This window comes from Ziziphus jujuba, chromosome 10 (genome assembly GCF_031755915.1).
Source record: "Ziziphus jujuba cultivar Dongzao chromosome 10, ASM3175591v1".
Lineage (NCBI taxonomy): Eukaryota > Viridiplantae > Streptophyta > Magnoliopsida > Rosales > Rhamnaceae > Ziziphus > Ziziphus jujuba.
In genome coordinates, this window is record NC_083388.1 from 14,753,939 (window position 1) to 14,769,331 (window position 15,393).

Here is a 15,393-nt window from a genome sequence, read left to right on the forward strand (position 1 = left end):
TTTTAAAATAATATTCGCAGTACCACAATTCATAAATTTACAACAATTTTTGTTCAGTGTACAACAATCACATTTTTAAATAATAACACTAAATATAAAAAACAATGAAGTAGATAAAGTTTTGAATTCTTCTTATGCATATACTTGCTAAATTGTTTTCAATACCTTTAACAATAATCTCATATGGTATTTATAGACTTCAGATGGATATCAATTAAAAAATAATAATTAAAAAAAAATATGACAAACAGACATAATAATTCAAAAAAAGGCATAATGGATTAGGAATACATGGAAAACAACACAATTGTTAATAATGAATCATTATAAGTTGTAACTTTTTTTTATCAATAATCATAATTATTTAGAAATAATTTTTTGTTCATTATAAACTTTTAACAGTCCCTCAATAAATATAAAATTAACATATATAAAGAGAATTCATTCAGAAAGCAATTGCTTTAGGAAATTTTAATTTTGAATATTCTTTATTCACAAACTATTGGATTTGCAAAGTAACAAATGGATGTGATATCTTAAATTTTTAGCCATTGTTGTAAACTAAAATAATATAATTCACACAATCGCCGTGAAATTGTTCTAGGGAAATCTTTTCATCTAATTTACTATTTAAAAATATATTTTTTACGTCCATTTAAGGTATTTATAAATGCTTTAATGCAACAATAGCAATTAACATTCTAATATATGTAATTTTTGTAACTGGTCAATATGTATTAAAATAATCTTCACTTTTTTTTTTTGTTTGTAGACCTTTGCTACTAATCTAGCTTTATATTTATTAATTGATCTATTAGTTTTTATCTTTTTCTTAAAATTATCAAAATAATCTCTGTCTTCTTTTTGTTTGTAGCCATTTACTACTAATCTAACTTTATATTTATCAATTGATCTATTAGTTTTCATCTTTTTCTTAAAATTCCACTTGTAACTTACAGTTTACTTCTAGGTGGAAGATTTATTAATTTTCATGTGTAGTTTTGCATGATGAATTCAATTTCATTATTAATTACTTCTTTCCAATAAAGAGCTTCGGTTGAAGACATAGCTTCTTCAAAAAAATTTTGTTCTGTTTCTAACATATAAGTTAAAAATTTTAAGACCAAAAGATTTTGAAATGTTCATTTTTTTGTTGCATCTCAGCTCATTATCCATTTCCTCTTAATTTTCATTCTCATCATAAGTTCTTTTTGAAAAACTTGGATCACATGCCATTTTACAAGGCAATACATCTTCATAAAAATATGCATTTTTAAATTTAATAATTGTATTAACATGCACGTCAGGAATTTTACATTTATACACAAGGAACTAATAAGCATTAATCTTAATTGCATATCAAATAAATATATAGTTAATAATTTTAGTTCCTATCTTAGTTCTATTAGGATTAGGTATTATTACCTTAGCAATATACTTTTACATTTTCAAGTATTTATAGGTAAGCTTTCACCTTTCCAAAACTCATAAGGCGTTATATTGTTTTACTAAGGAGGTATTTTATGAATAAACAAATTTTCAGAAAGCAATGTTCCCCCACATATTTTGAGTTATAGAACTTACAAACATAGCATACATCATCTTTTTTAAAGTTCTATTTTCACATTCTGCAGTACCATTAAATTGAGGTGAATGTGGAGCAATGATTTGGTGAATAATTACATGTTTATAACAAAATAAATAAAAAAAGAGTATCATATTCACCACCTCTATCAACTTTTAACATCTTAATCTTCTTGCTAAGTTGAATTTCAACTTCATTTTTATAAAGTTTAAATGCTTCCAAAGCCTCATCTTTGGATCTCATAAGTACACATTGCAATAATATGTACGATCATCAATAAATGTATTAAAATGTTTTTTTATCATCTCTTGTTTATATAAATTTTAAATCACATATGCTATTATGAATTAAATTTAAAAATTGAGTATTTCTATCAATGGCATGAAAATGTGCATTTGTTAATTTAGATTCAACAAAGTTTCACTTTTATAATTTAAATCAACATTAAAACTTAGTATTAAATTTAAATTAATTAATCTCTTTATAGTAATATAACTAACATATAATAATCTACCATGCCAAATATTGGAAGATTCAATAAAATAAGCAAAACAATTTGTATTATTATTATTATTATGATTAATAGTAGGCATCACAATCATTACATTAAATTCAAAAAACCCATTATTCAAATAACCTTTACCCACATACATATCCTCTTTAAGAAAGACAAATTTATCATATTTAGAGACCAATTTAAAATCAGTTTTACTTAAGTAAAAGACCTAGACAAAAGATTTTTACAAATGTCAGGAACATGCAATATATTTGTGAGGATAACTTTCTTTTCAGATGTCATCTTAATTATAACATTTCCTTTCACTTCAACTTTAAACATAGAAGAATTTCCCATGAAAAATTGTTTTCCATCTTGATTTGGAATTTTATAAGTGGTGAACATATTCGTGCCAGAATATATATGGCGAGTAGCCCCCTGTGTCTAACTATCTTGACCTTAGATTCCCTATGAAGTTGATTTTAGTAATAGTAGCAGATAAATTCTTCTCATTAACATCATTGGAAAAATTTTCAATTTCAACAACATTGGCATGAGTGGTCTTCCTCTTTTTGTTCTCTTGGCCTTTACAGTTATGATAATCGTTAGCACAATGCCCTGACTTATTAGATACAACATATTTGCCATTTGACTTTTTAAATCCACCGCCGATAGACTCTCTATTGGAACTTTGATATTCAAATTTCCTTTTCTTGTTCTTGTTGATCTTATGCCCTTGTTTTACTATGTTTACCTTGGTTTCCATTAGATTTCTACTTTTATTTTAAGAAATTTGATTATCTTCTTCTATACTCGATTTCATAATTAAGTTCTCAAGCCATATTTTAAAGTAATTTTTGAAATAAAATTTTCCAAGAGATTATTATCAATTTTTTTTTTAATATTATTATTGTCTTAAGATTGTTAGGAAACTAAGGGGTCAACATTTTGAAAAATAGTTTTTATAATTCAATTTTGTAAAATGAAAAAAGGTAAATTCAATTTTGTATTTTTAGAATTTAAAAACATATTTGGTAATATATTCAAAAATATTTTATAGAATAAAATTGATCAAATTAAGTTTCGTAAATGGTAAGTATGATATATATATATATATATATATATATCTCTATATATATATAAGGTAAAGAAAATATTTATTTTTGAAAATGATAATCATTATCTATATTTGTGTATGACATATGTTAAATATGTTATATATCTATATAAAATAAATATTTTTATTTAAAATAATCAAAATTATCTATATCCTTTTGTATATTTATTTTCAAAAATTTTTCGAATTCATATAAAATGACTTTTAGATGTTGTCTAAATTTATCCATATTTTAGAGAATGTTTTCAATTTATTTCAAATTCTAAATTTCAAATGAGGCTAAGTTTTTTTTTTTTTTTATCATTTTTGAATTTGTAAAATGAAAAATTATTTTGGAAAATGATACAGGACAGGCCATAATAAACTCAGAAATCTAAAAAAGCAAAACGTATTCATATATGTATATCTATAAATATAAATATGAATATATCTATGTATATTAATATATCAAACAAACAAAATAGTTATTATGAGATAAAGAGGAAAAACTCATAGGTATTCTATTAGAATTAAAATTTTTAGAAATTTGATTTTTATAAATTGATTAAGGCAAAAGTTGAACTTTCTTTACTTAAGAAAATATTTGCTATGTGATAATGTTTACAGTATTATAGCGATTGTCTTACAAAATACAATGATCACTTCTTTGAATGGTAGTGTTCCAAATTCAAAAAATAGTGAACCGGATTAAGTTTTAAATTCTCTTTATACACACAGTTGTTTAATTGCTTTCAATATCTTTAATAATAATCCTATAGTGCCATATAATATTTATAGAATTAGAAAAGATATTGAGAAGAGATATAATAATTTAGAAGAAGATATATCAAACAATACAATCAATCAAAGGAACACACAATGGTTTTAGGGGGAAAAAAAAAAAAACACATTGATTGGGAATATACACAAATATATAGAAAATAACAAACTATTAATAGTGAATTATTGTAAGTTGTAAATTTCTATTAACAATCATAATGTTCTAGAAATAACTTTTTATTTATTATAAATTTCTAACACTTATAACCAAAAAAGAAGCTAAACACAATAGGTGCAAATAGAGAAATATATTAATCCATTGCTTCTTGTGCAAAAAAGGGCGTAGCAAAAGGACGCAAGTTTAGAATAAGAAATGGAAAATTAAAATTTATATACCATAGAAAACTAAAGTCTACATATCATATATGACATTTTAATTGATTACTTTTGTAAGTTTCATTTTTTTTTTTTTAAACTATAGAATGCGTATATATATACACACACACATATACATAGTTTTACACATAAAACACTACTCTGTGCATGTCTAACGTAACATTAGGCGCGATGTACCATACATGATACTCTATATGATAAGATTAAAATATATATATGTATAATGTGCATGTCTAATGTAACATTAGTGCGATGCACTCTATATGATGCTCTATACAGTAAGACTATATATATATATATATATACAGTCCGTCTATAATGTGGACGGTCCTCATGCGGACTACAGTATTGGTGACGGTTTTTCATAATATTGATGACGATTTTCTAAGAAACCATCATTAATACTATAAAAAACCGTCACTAATACTGCGGTACTCATGCGGATCATCCTCACCATAGAATTTTCGTATACATATATATATATATATATATAACAATGCCCCCGTCAACTAAAATTGATTTTATCATTTTTTTTTTATCAACTATTAAATCGCTTCAAAAAACTTAAAAGATGCAATTTCCTTTTCAGTGCACCCATATGACATTGTATCTGATTTATGATCATTTGTAGCACCTTAAATAAGGCACACACAAGCGCATCGAAGTTCTTTATAGGTTCACTTTGCCAGAATTGGTAAATCCTATGATTTCACTCATTAGATTTTACTTTATTAACCATTAAATAGTTTTAAAAATTATCATTTAAAATCTAATTAATAATCTAATATAAATTTAGTGATATATTAAAATCTTATTTGGAGAAACTGAATCTTATTAAAATCTAAATAATTATGAATGTAATTTAAATTTCAACCCTTAAAGGAATTCAAATGTAATTTAAATTTCAGTCTGGAAGCGATTCAAGAGCTGAAAAAAAAAAAAAAAAAGTTTTCTAATGGGAGGCCGACCTGATAGAAGCCAATCTTCTGGCTAAGTAACATAGAAACCCTACACTACTTCCTTCCGATTTATTTACTTCAAGAATGTTGTTACAATTTAACCCCCCCCCCCCCCCCCCCCCCCCCCCCCCCCTTTTTTGGGTTTCTGTGGTAATTAGAAGAAATATAATCAATAAAAGAATTGGCAGATAACCAAAAGACAGCTGGGAAAAAAAAAAAAAAAAACACTCATTTGAAGAGCTCACTTCCAAGAGTCACAGCACCAATCTGCACATCAACTTCAGATTCTTGAATCCGTTCAAGCTCCTCAAGAACAAATTTCATGGTTGGTCTTCTAACACTGGCATCTATACATATCATTGCTAATCCCATCATCTGTTTTGCAGCATACATTGTGTGGCCCTCTAATGATTTATCTACGAAATTCTCGAATTCCATGCGATTCTTGGCCTTCAAAAACAAGGAATATTAGACATGTAATTGACTAAAAGTACTGTTTCTCTTAACTAATGGTGCATTACAACTATATTTTTAAAAATGGAACATGTTCATCTATAAATAGGTTACATGTCTATGTTATATTCTCATAATGAAAGTACCAATTAATAATTGGGAAGAATTTGTCATGAGAAAATTTCATCTTTTATGCCATCATTTGAGACAGAAGATGATATAGTGAGCATGCACGTACACAGTCATAACTGTAACACAGCATATCTTAAAAACATGTTTATTGGTTGCCGGAATGCAAACTATTATCATGTAAATGATAGATGCCAAAGTAATAGAAGGAGAGAAGATTGATTAGACTATGAAAAACAAAGACAAATCAAGTGAATGGGAACACTATTAAGAGCAATGAGCTCAGATTCTTGAATAAAGGATCATATTCATATGGTTTAAACAAAACAAAGCTTTTTATCTCAAAGGAGAGAGACAAGGATTGTCTATAACAGTCCCATGAGGTTGTGTTATAAGCTTAATTCAACCAAGTTGGATCAGAAAATGCAGAGGATGATACGGTGTTTAATGAGGAGAGACAACAGATAAGGAAATTTATCTCAATCTACCTGTAATACTAAATTCCCCACCGAGTTTGACTGGTATCTGCCATGTGCTTCACGTCCGCTAATCAATTCCAGTAAGAAGACCCCAAAACTATACACGTCACTTCTCTCCGAAAATTTCTTGGGTATATCTAACCTAGCAAAATGATCAATTTAGATGTGAAAATGAAGTTCAAATCTAAATTGTATCAACTGCAGAAAACATAGCTCTAGGAAGGATATATTATAATGATAAGGATTTGCCTATCTTGCTCAGCGGAAATGAATACTTGAGTTCGTTATATGAAGAAATTGACAATATAAGAACTAGGACAAATAACATGTTAAAGGCGAGTACATGTACTATTTTTTTCAAATAGAATAATAGGAAATCTTTAGCTATGTGATCGTAATATGAGACTATCTTAAGTAGTAAGCATTCTGAAAATCTAAGTCATAAGTTCCCCAGGAATTAGCTAAGAAGAAGGTTATGTAACTCCAGGAAGTGGCCAGGTGCTAGGGAGACAAAAAATATCAACATTTTGCTATAAGTTAAAGAGTTGATTTCAGATAGAGATCACATACTCTGGGTCAAGAAAGCAATCAATGGATGAAGATGATCCAGCATGATTACCCTCAATTACAAATTTGGTAAGTCCATAATCAGACACCTTAGCCATAAAATTGTCATCCACGAGAACATTGCTTGTTCTAAAATGCATGTGTAGCAGAGGAGGCACCAAGCTGTGAAGATGTTCAAGTCCTGTTGCCAAATTTAAGAATGAGAATTCTTCCATATTCATTAAGAACAAAAAATAATAAAAATAAAACTGAAAAAAGGTGTACCTCTTGCTGCACCCAGCGCTACTGATAGCCTTTGCCGTATGCCAAGCTTTCCTATAGGTAATCCTTCACTATCTGAATTCCAAATGTTCAGTTGTGGCTAAATGTATATAAATGTGCTTGTGCAGAGAGAGAGAGAGAGAGAGAGAGAGAAAGAAGGATTACCATAAAGGTGGTTCCCTATGTTTCTATTAGAGAGGTAATCATAGACAAGTAACTGTTGATGGGCATCTTGATAATAACCAATAAGACTGACAAGATGCATATGGTTGACACGAGCTATGTTCTTCACCTGTTACATCAAGCACTAGAAAAGCTCATGTCCTGTGCTTGCACAATTAAACAATATGAGGACTACACAAAGGAGATCAAGAATCAAGACCTTTGCTCAAACATAGTGTCAGAATTACCTCATGAAAGAAATACTGAGTTGCAGAATATAGGCGTCTCTTGATAGCCACAATGGAACCATCTTGAAGCAGTCCCTTATAAGTAAAACCAAATCTACCTTCACCTAGGATATTGTTTTGACTGAAATCACATGTAGCTCGCTTCAGTTCCTGAATGGTTAGTTGCCTTAAATTCTGGGAATCAAATGGAGAGAGAGGACAAGCATAGGGGGATATACTCCCTATTTCCAGTTCAGCTGAGGAAATACCAAAGGAAAAGAAGGCAGCTATTTAGAATTTAGTTCCATTTCCTTGCAAACCATGATCAAATAATTTGGACTGTCTATAATGAGGTTGCCAATGCTTTCTTCACTTGAAATTGGGGAATTACAATGTAAGTGACCCAATATCATTAAACACTCCTCAACTTTTACTACGATTCACATCATTCTGAACTTACTGATTGTTTTAAGTCTTAACGCCCTTGCATTCATACAAGTCCTGACTGTTGAGATTTAGATGAACCTTCATGTATTTTTTTTTTATTTTTTTTTTTTTCAGTATGCTAATTAGCAACTTACCAGGTAGAGATGGCACGGAAGATGCAGTATCAGATGTTCGCCTTATGTATTTCCTGACACGCATCAAGCATATGTACACAAGCACCACTACAAAAACCACAAGAAGAGCAGCAACTGCACCACCAATTATGGCTGCAACTTTCCGCTTTCTTGGTTTCTGTTCATGAGCTTCCTGCACAGGCATGAGAGTTGGAACACCATTATCCTCGTAAGCTGCAGCTTCTATCTTCCTGTAATTTCTTGGTTGTTGGATCTTTTCTTGTAATTGACATAATGAATGTGAGGTGAAAGATCTTGGTGCATCAGGTAACAAATTGAATGTTTTAGCCTGCAGGGAAAATGTACAGATTCCAGGAAACCTGCTGAAGTATAAGATTTTAAAATAACTGTAGAAACATATTTAAGAAATTAATGACAAAACAAGGAAGAAGTAGCCTATTATAAATGAAAGAAGTATTTGTTTGAGAATATAAGGAACTTGCGGAATCCTTGACAGCTGAGTAAAATTTAGATGCAAGTATAACAATTTTGCAAATCAACCTAAAAACCAAGAATTTTATGTCTAAACAAGATGTTTTAGTAGGTTTATAAATCCAAATACATGTATCTAAACAATCAAATCTGCATTCTGCAGCATGTTTATAGCAATTAACATGAGTGCATTTTCATGCAGTGAAGTGGAACAGAGTATCTAATTTGGAAATGGTCCAATACAACCAACACAGCTTCAGTGTAGTATGTTTCATTGAGGCTAAAAGTATGCTTGCGGTACAAAAATCCTCTCATCCTTGGGTGAGACAAACTATTTCCTATATGTGGTTTTACATAAGGGATGAATATTTCAGCTCAGGAGTCAGCACTTCATAACTCCATGTTATGTAACTAATTTCTTCACACAAAAAAGGATATGGTGCACCATAAACTTGTATATATCTTAAATTTCCTTTTCAGGCAAGAATGCAAATGTGTACGTGTAAGGTTCATAATTCCCTAAATTAATCATCGCTAATGTCAACATTCGAATAGCGCAAAAACTGAGCTGTGATATGCACACGCACCTTTGGACATGCAAAAAGACATAGAAAAAGAGAGGGAGCTTACAAAGAAGCAACACCTGGGTCCTTCAGTTTATAACAATTGACACATGTCTTTTGTCTTAGGCATGGGTTTCTCCCAGCGTTACTGGTTGGCTGTTGAGGACTTCCAACCTTGCTCCTGAAAGCAAGTGAAGCTTCAGCTGCGGGTCACAATTTGTGCACCAAAATTACTTTGCTTTCCATGACAACCATAACATTTATTTAAAAAGGGCAAAAAAAAAAAAAAAAAAAAAAAAAAGATATTCAGAATTTACAATTAGAAACATCTAAGTTTCATACTTTTTCACCACAAATAAAGGTGATCGAAGCCACAAAGATACTTACAATTCTCCTTAAATGTTAAAGAAGATAAGACGCCTGTTTCAAGGGAAGTTTGCAAGAGCATTCCACCACATTAAAGTTAAAGCATACATCTAAATACAAATGATTTTGGGATCCATAAATTCTTATGTATTACAGATACAAAATCAAGTCCTTTTAAATCACTAGGTCTGCTATCCATCTTAGTGTTCAAAGCAAGCTCATATTCAAAAGTACTGTAATTTATAAAGACTTTACATGCTTAAAGCTCTCACAATGTTTCTTTCATCTTGTTCACAAACTCTGCGTATATGCAACCTAATTAGTAAAGGTGATGATGATGACCTAAAAACAAAATAAGGAAAGGTGACAGAAAAAAGTACCATATAGTTTGTTGCTTGTTCTGCTGGGTTCTAAAAGTTGAATCAGTATAAGCAGCGGCAGTTGTTGCCACCAGAACAAGCGCATTGTCAATAAGCATCACTCCCTTGAAGCTTCCAAACCTATCTCCATTTCACTTCTAAGACTCACTAGTCTTGTAAAAGAAAGGGCAGTAAACCCAATACAATGATTCATCTACTTGGTCTCTGCGTATTTTCCACAAGCATGTGAGAAAGAAACGTTCAGATTTTGGTCATTGATTCAGATGAAGAATTTTGTGGGAGATAAACCTATGAAAGTGATTCCATGGGTCTGATCAGGCCAAACAGAGGGTTTATAACTATAAAGCATTATGGAAATTACAAAGCACAATAGTAAAGTTATTCCTGGGGATTCAGATTAGTATGAATGAGCTGGATAAGTAGAAAAAGCTAGCCAGAGATTGTGAGAGCTTAAGACGAAAACGAAAAGCTGAAGACGCACTTAACGAGCTGTCTTTATTGAAATGGATAGAGGCATTGCTGACCTTGTTCAACGGATTAAAAAAAAAGCCAAAAATTCACGGTTGGCAAAAAAATCGAATTCCACATCCCAAAAGATTCCCTGGGAATCTCTAAAAGTTGAACCTGAAATATGCCCAAGAAAAATGCTCGCCAGAACATCCATGGGAATGAGTTGGAATTTTTAAAAAACTTTTGGATTCCGAAACCCAGATGTTAGATAAAGAGAATCCAAGATATACAAGTTTGTTGATGGACCTCTGTTAAATATGAACCAAAAGTTATCCACCTTTTTCAGCTTCCAAACATGTTTATCTTAGATTTTTGTAGAAAGTCATCAATACTCATATATCCAACATTTTTTTGTTTTTTAATTTTTAAGAATATGGTCAAAATTCTATTCCAAAATCTTAAAAGATTTCTGGGTTATTTTCTTAGCTCTGCAACAAAAGTACAACTTGAGAGAATCTAAACAAAAAGTTATACAGATAAATAACTTCAAAAGTACTAGATATGAAAACTAAAGAACATAGATTTTTTTTTCTTTTTTTTTTTTTTTTGGTCCCCAGTTTCCAGCCAAACTAAGTAACTTTTAAATCCCACATAAGGATTAATGAGAAAGCAAGTGCAACTAAATGGGTTCTGTTACAATGACAAAGCAAGTTTTGTGTGAGACATTTTGTGTGAGAAGTCACCATTACCAGAATACACAGAGACATAAGTGTTAGGCAGAATGAAAACGAGTGGCCACAGGAGAGAGAGAGAGAGAGAGAGAGAGAGAGAGAGAGAGAGAGGAGGGTCATTAAAGCTAACCATGCCCTGCAAGTAGCGGAGCTGAAGAGAAATCAACAAAATGAAAGAACAAAAGCAGCTTTTTTGTTTTCTTTTTTAACTTACCAGAGAGAACTTCTTGCCAGTTTCGAGAGGCCACCTTTGAAGGATCTGCATTGAAAGATTGCATTGAAAAACAAAGACTTCCTAGAAAGCAGCCAAAGACAAACATACAGACATTATTTAATATGCAAAACTAATCCTACAGGTAGGACCGGATGTTCCTATGACACCAAACAGTTGTTGTCCAAAACCAAGTTTGATTTTTTTTCCCTTTTTCACATTTAATGGGATTTCTTGGGACCTTTGAAGGTTGAGTAAATTACCCTACTATAGGTTTTTTACTCGAATACCCTAAATGCTAATTTACATAGATGGAACTAAAAGTTAGAGCTATATAGATTAATAATGCATCTTTGTGTATACAATGGATATGCTCTAGCTACCTCATAATTATAATCATCATCATCATCATCTTGATTAGTCAAAAACAATTTACATTAATCAAAAACGTCTTTAGAAGGGTGTCACTATGAGCATTCAATTATCAAGGCAAAAATACCTTACTAAGACTGCACTGTATTGATTTTTTTTTTTTTTAAGAACACATTGTATTTAAAAATTAAATGTATTAAAACATATATTTGATATACATATTGTTAACATATATTTGATATACATATTGTTAAATTTGTTTTCTGTTTTTGGAATAAATGATGATTTAACAAAATGAACCACTTCCATTTTGATGATTTAAGCTCTACGTCAAAATGAAAGCAAAGATTGCTCAAATTTGCATAGTTTTGGTTGAGATGAAGCATTGGTCCAACCCAATGAGACTTTTTAGTGGGGTGTTTTAACAAAAGACAATATGTCACACCACGAAGTTAAAAAGGTCAACGGTCAACATTTGTTGGGTAATCAATGGATGGAAAAAATTTGATTGGATAGGGAGGGTGGAAATAACACATCTGAAACATGGAAAATTATGAATGTACTTAGAAGAGATTCCATAACTAGAGCAAACAAAAGCTACTGGGGTTTTACACAGAAAAGGTACTATTGGAGGATAAGAGGATTGGAAATTTTTGGCTCCAAAGTCGCTGTCTAATAAATAATGGATGGAGGCAAAGGAATAGAGGGGGACCGGTCCAGTAAAGTCTTTACAGCGACACTCACATGACAGAGGCTGTGTTTGGAAGTCCCTTTGCAGAGGCTCACATGCACAACCCACTTTGCAATTAAAATCTTCCCCCCTTTGCTCACGCCCATTTTCCCATTTCTCACGTCTTGCGCCCTCTTAAATTGACATTATTTTCAAAAGCTTATGCGCCCTCTTAAATTGACATTATTTTCAAAAGTATAAAGATTGGTTAGAGAAAATGAGAAAATGCAAATAGTACATGCAATCTGAATTTCTATATGTTATCCTTATTTTCAATTTCAAGGGTTTATATTAAAAGGAGGTGGATTAAATTATGTATATCATGATCTTTTAAGGACAGTTCAATAGTTACTATTTTCTTTGCCAATGATCAATGTATGAATTCCCTATATCTAATAAAAAAATAAAAAGATAAGATAAAATGAAACTATGCATTTTATAGTGAACATATTTTTGGGATTTGATCTATGTTCTAAGGAGTTTAACAAGTATTTTGAAAATATCCTAGTTCACAATAACTAATAGTATTTAACCTTTGAAATATAAAATAAAAAGAATTTCCTCCCCCAATTTAACATGTTCTAAAAACAAAAATTTAACAAGCATCTTTTTACAAATTATCTTAACCATAGATGGAGTCAATCCAATGGTGCATAAGGAAATGTTTAAATTTAACAAATGCTTGATTAACGATATAAATTGATTCAACCTTTAGAATGATTTGTTAAAAATGTTTGTTGAATCATTTTTATACTTTTACATGGAGCACTACCATGTGTTTTTAAATTTTAAAGGTATTAATTATGTTTTTGGCTGAGTATTTAACAGTTTTGACATGAAATCAATTTTACTCCTAATGATAAATAGTACCACTTATGAGTTATGTTATAATATTCATCAAATTATTTACAAAATAAAATGTGTTGAAATAATATTAATTGATATATTTATATAACTGAAATATAAAAAAGTGAAATGTTAAATGAATAAATGAATTAAAAAAAAATCAATTAAATATTATCATATCATATATCACATCATTTATTATATAAATATGGTAAACATTTTAATATCATTTATATGATACTTTAGTCTAAACCTATGTCTATCTAGGTATATAATGACATGCCTACATCATCATGTATTTTCATTTGATGAATTTTCCTGTTTTACTTTTTCTTTCTTTCTCGTGGGAGCATATAGCATACAAATACAATGCAATATTCTCCCAAACAAGAGAAGTGGGATGGATTTCAAACTGGCCATCATCTTCACCAAACGAAGGAATTGCGCAAATCTTTAATCAACCATTTTTTTTCTTTTTCTTGTTTTTTTTCTCTCTTTATTATTATTTTTTTAACTTCTTATTTTCCGATTAAGTGTTTTTTTCTCATCTTCCCTTAGCTACTAGTCTTTATTCCCTGGATCGATCAAAAAAAAAAAAAGTCATTTTTTTCCTTGTTTGATGGAATTTTATAGATAATTAATTGGGTTTCGAATTGAAGAGGTAGTTATTAACCATCTTACGCATAATAATTCCCCCTAATATATACCAATTAATCAATTTTATAATTTATAATTATCTAAAACAGACATTTTTATAGATAGCTTAGCAGTAAAATTACTATTTTTCTAGCAAAACTCTAGAATACAAATCCCTCTACTTAGTATGGAAAAATATTTGCTCCATTCTAAGGCAGTGGTTTCCTATGTAAATGGTTTACTTTCTTGCACATGCAAAGAGAAAAATAGAGTGACAACTTAAGACTTTTGTCCGTTTGGTATTTGATTCTTGTATTTTGATTACTTTGCCCTCATTTAAAAATATCACAATCCTTCAGTAATTAATTACTTATTTACATATGCATGAGGAACAATATATGTATTGGATTTTCATGATATGCCAGTCAGAATGGCTGAGGATCTTACCAAGCTTAGGGAAGAAGTGGATGTGCAGAAGCAAGAAAAAGTCTAGGTGATAAGTCTAGTGCTGATAACCTTCCAGCAAAGACTTTAAACGTTGGTGCTGATAATCTTCCTTGGTAGTGTACATGGCTTTTAAACTTTTCTTATCGAATTATTCGTGTTAAACATATAACAAAATCTCCATAAACATAAAGCTTCGCATCAACAGTGCAATAGAAATATCAAACTTGGCATGTTCTTATAGCGATAGGCATGATTAACGAAATGTAAAAGGCAGATTTTAGTAAAATTCCATATTCGGTTAACAATGAAAAACCCAAAACGATCGTCAGGCTAGACTTATACTAATAACTTTCCAGTATGATTGTTTGTGAACCAAATTCAAAGTTATATGACACATAATAAGCCAAAAGCCTTGTTCAATTTTATTGGCAAATGAATTAATCAAAACACAATATGCTATTTTCTTCACCTCTAAATAATCAGTAAAAAGTTGAGATAATGAGAAATTATAATGAACTCAAGCTCGAGACCTAACTGAAAGTTCCATGATTCAATGCTCCTCTATGAAATTTGTTCAAGACTGAAGATGTATAAATGAAATTATACTGCTGGAAATGTATAATCGACTTAATCTCAAGACAGAACTGAGTCCTCATAATTCAATTCAATGATCCTATATGGGTCTATCACAACAAAGCCGAAGAACAGAACAGAATCTTTCTCCTTCACACAAGTCTGCATCCTTGTAGATCTCTTTTATTTATTGTTATCCACGAAAAAATTTGTTGTTGGGTTTAAGTTAGGGCAACATTGTCTTTGGGCTTAAGCTGCACCAGCATGAAAGTTTTTCTCATGAAAGTCAAACTAGCTAGTAGTCTGGAAGTTTTCTTTGCTATTGCACAATGAGAAATAAATGGTTGCGTTGTTTTGATTTTTACAAGAAAGACACTAATTTCATCATATACTTGGAACACTAATTTCATTATATACTTGGAAAAATCTCAAATTCAGGATTGCAA

The 15,393-nt window shown here is 30.4% G+C and overlaps 1 protein-coding gene across 9 annotated transcripts; it reads right to left on the reverse strand.

Moving 5' to 3' along the window:
• Window positions 1-5,438: 5,438 nt before the first annotated feature.
• LOC107411341 (probable serine/threonine-protein kinase PBL28) lies at window positions 5,439-11,591 on the reverse strand. Of its 9 annotated transcripts, none has more exons than XM_048467768.2 (10): window positions 11,347-11,571; window positions 9,952-10,155; window positions 9,273-9,386; window positions 8,172-8,533; window positions 7,612-7,847; window positions 7,367-7,493; window positions 7,205-7,276; window positions 6,944-7,121; window positions 6,383-6,515; window positions 5,439-5,762 (listed from the first exon to the last, which is right to left on the reverse strand). In XM_048467768.2, the coding sequence occupies exons 2-10, from the start codon at window positions 10,047-10,049 to the stop codon at window positions 5,541-5,543; spliced, it is 1,542 nt and encodes a 513-aa protein (XP_048323725.2). In that variant the 5' UTR covers window positions 10,050-10,155; window positions 11,347-11,571; the 3' UTR covers window positions 5,439-5,540. The 9 variants fall into 9 exon arrangements, 8 of the variants coding, with proteins under 8 accessions (XP_048323725.2, XP_048323722.2, XP_048323723.2 ...); XM_048467765.2 differs by having other exon boundaries at window positions 9,273-9,408; window positions 11,347-11,568; XM_048467766.2 differs by having other exon boundaries at window positions 9,273-9,408; window positions 9,952-10,239; window positions 11,347-11,568.
• Between the last annotated feature and the right edge of the window lie 3,802 nt (window positions 11,592-15,393).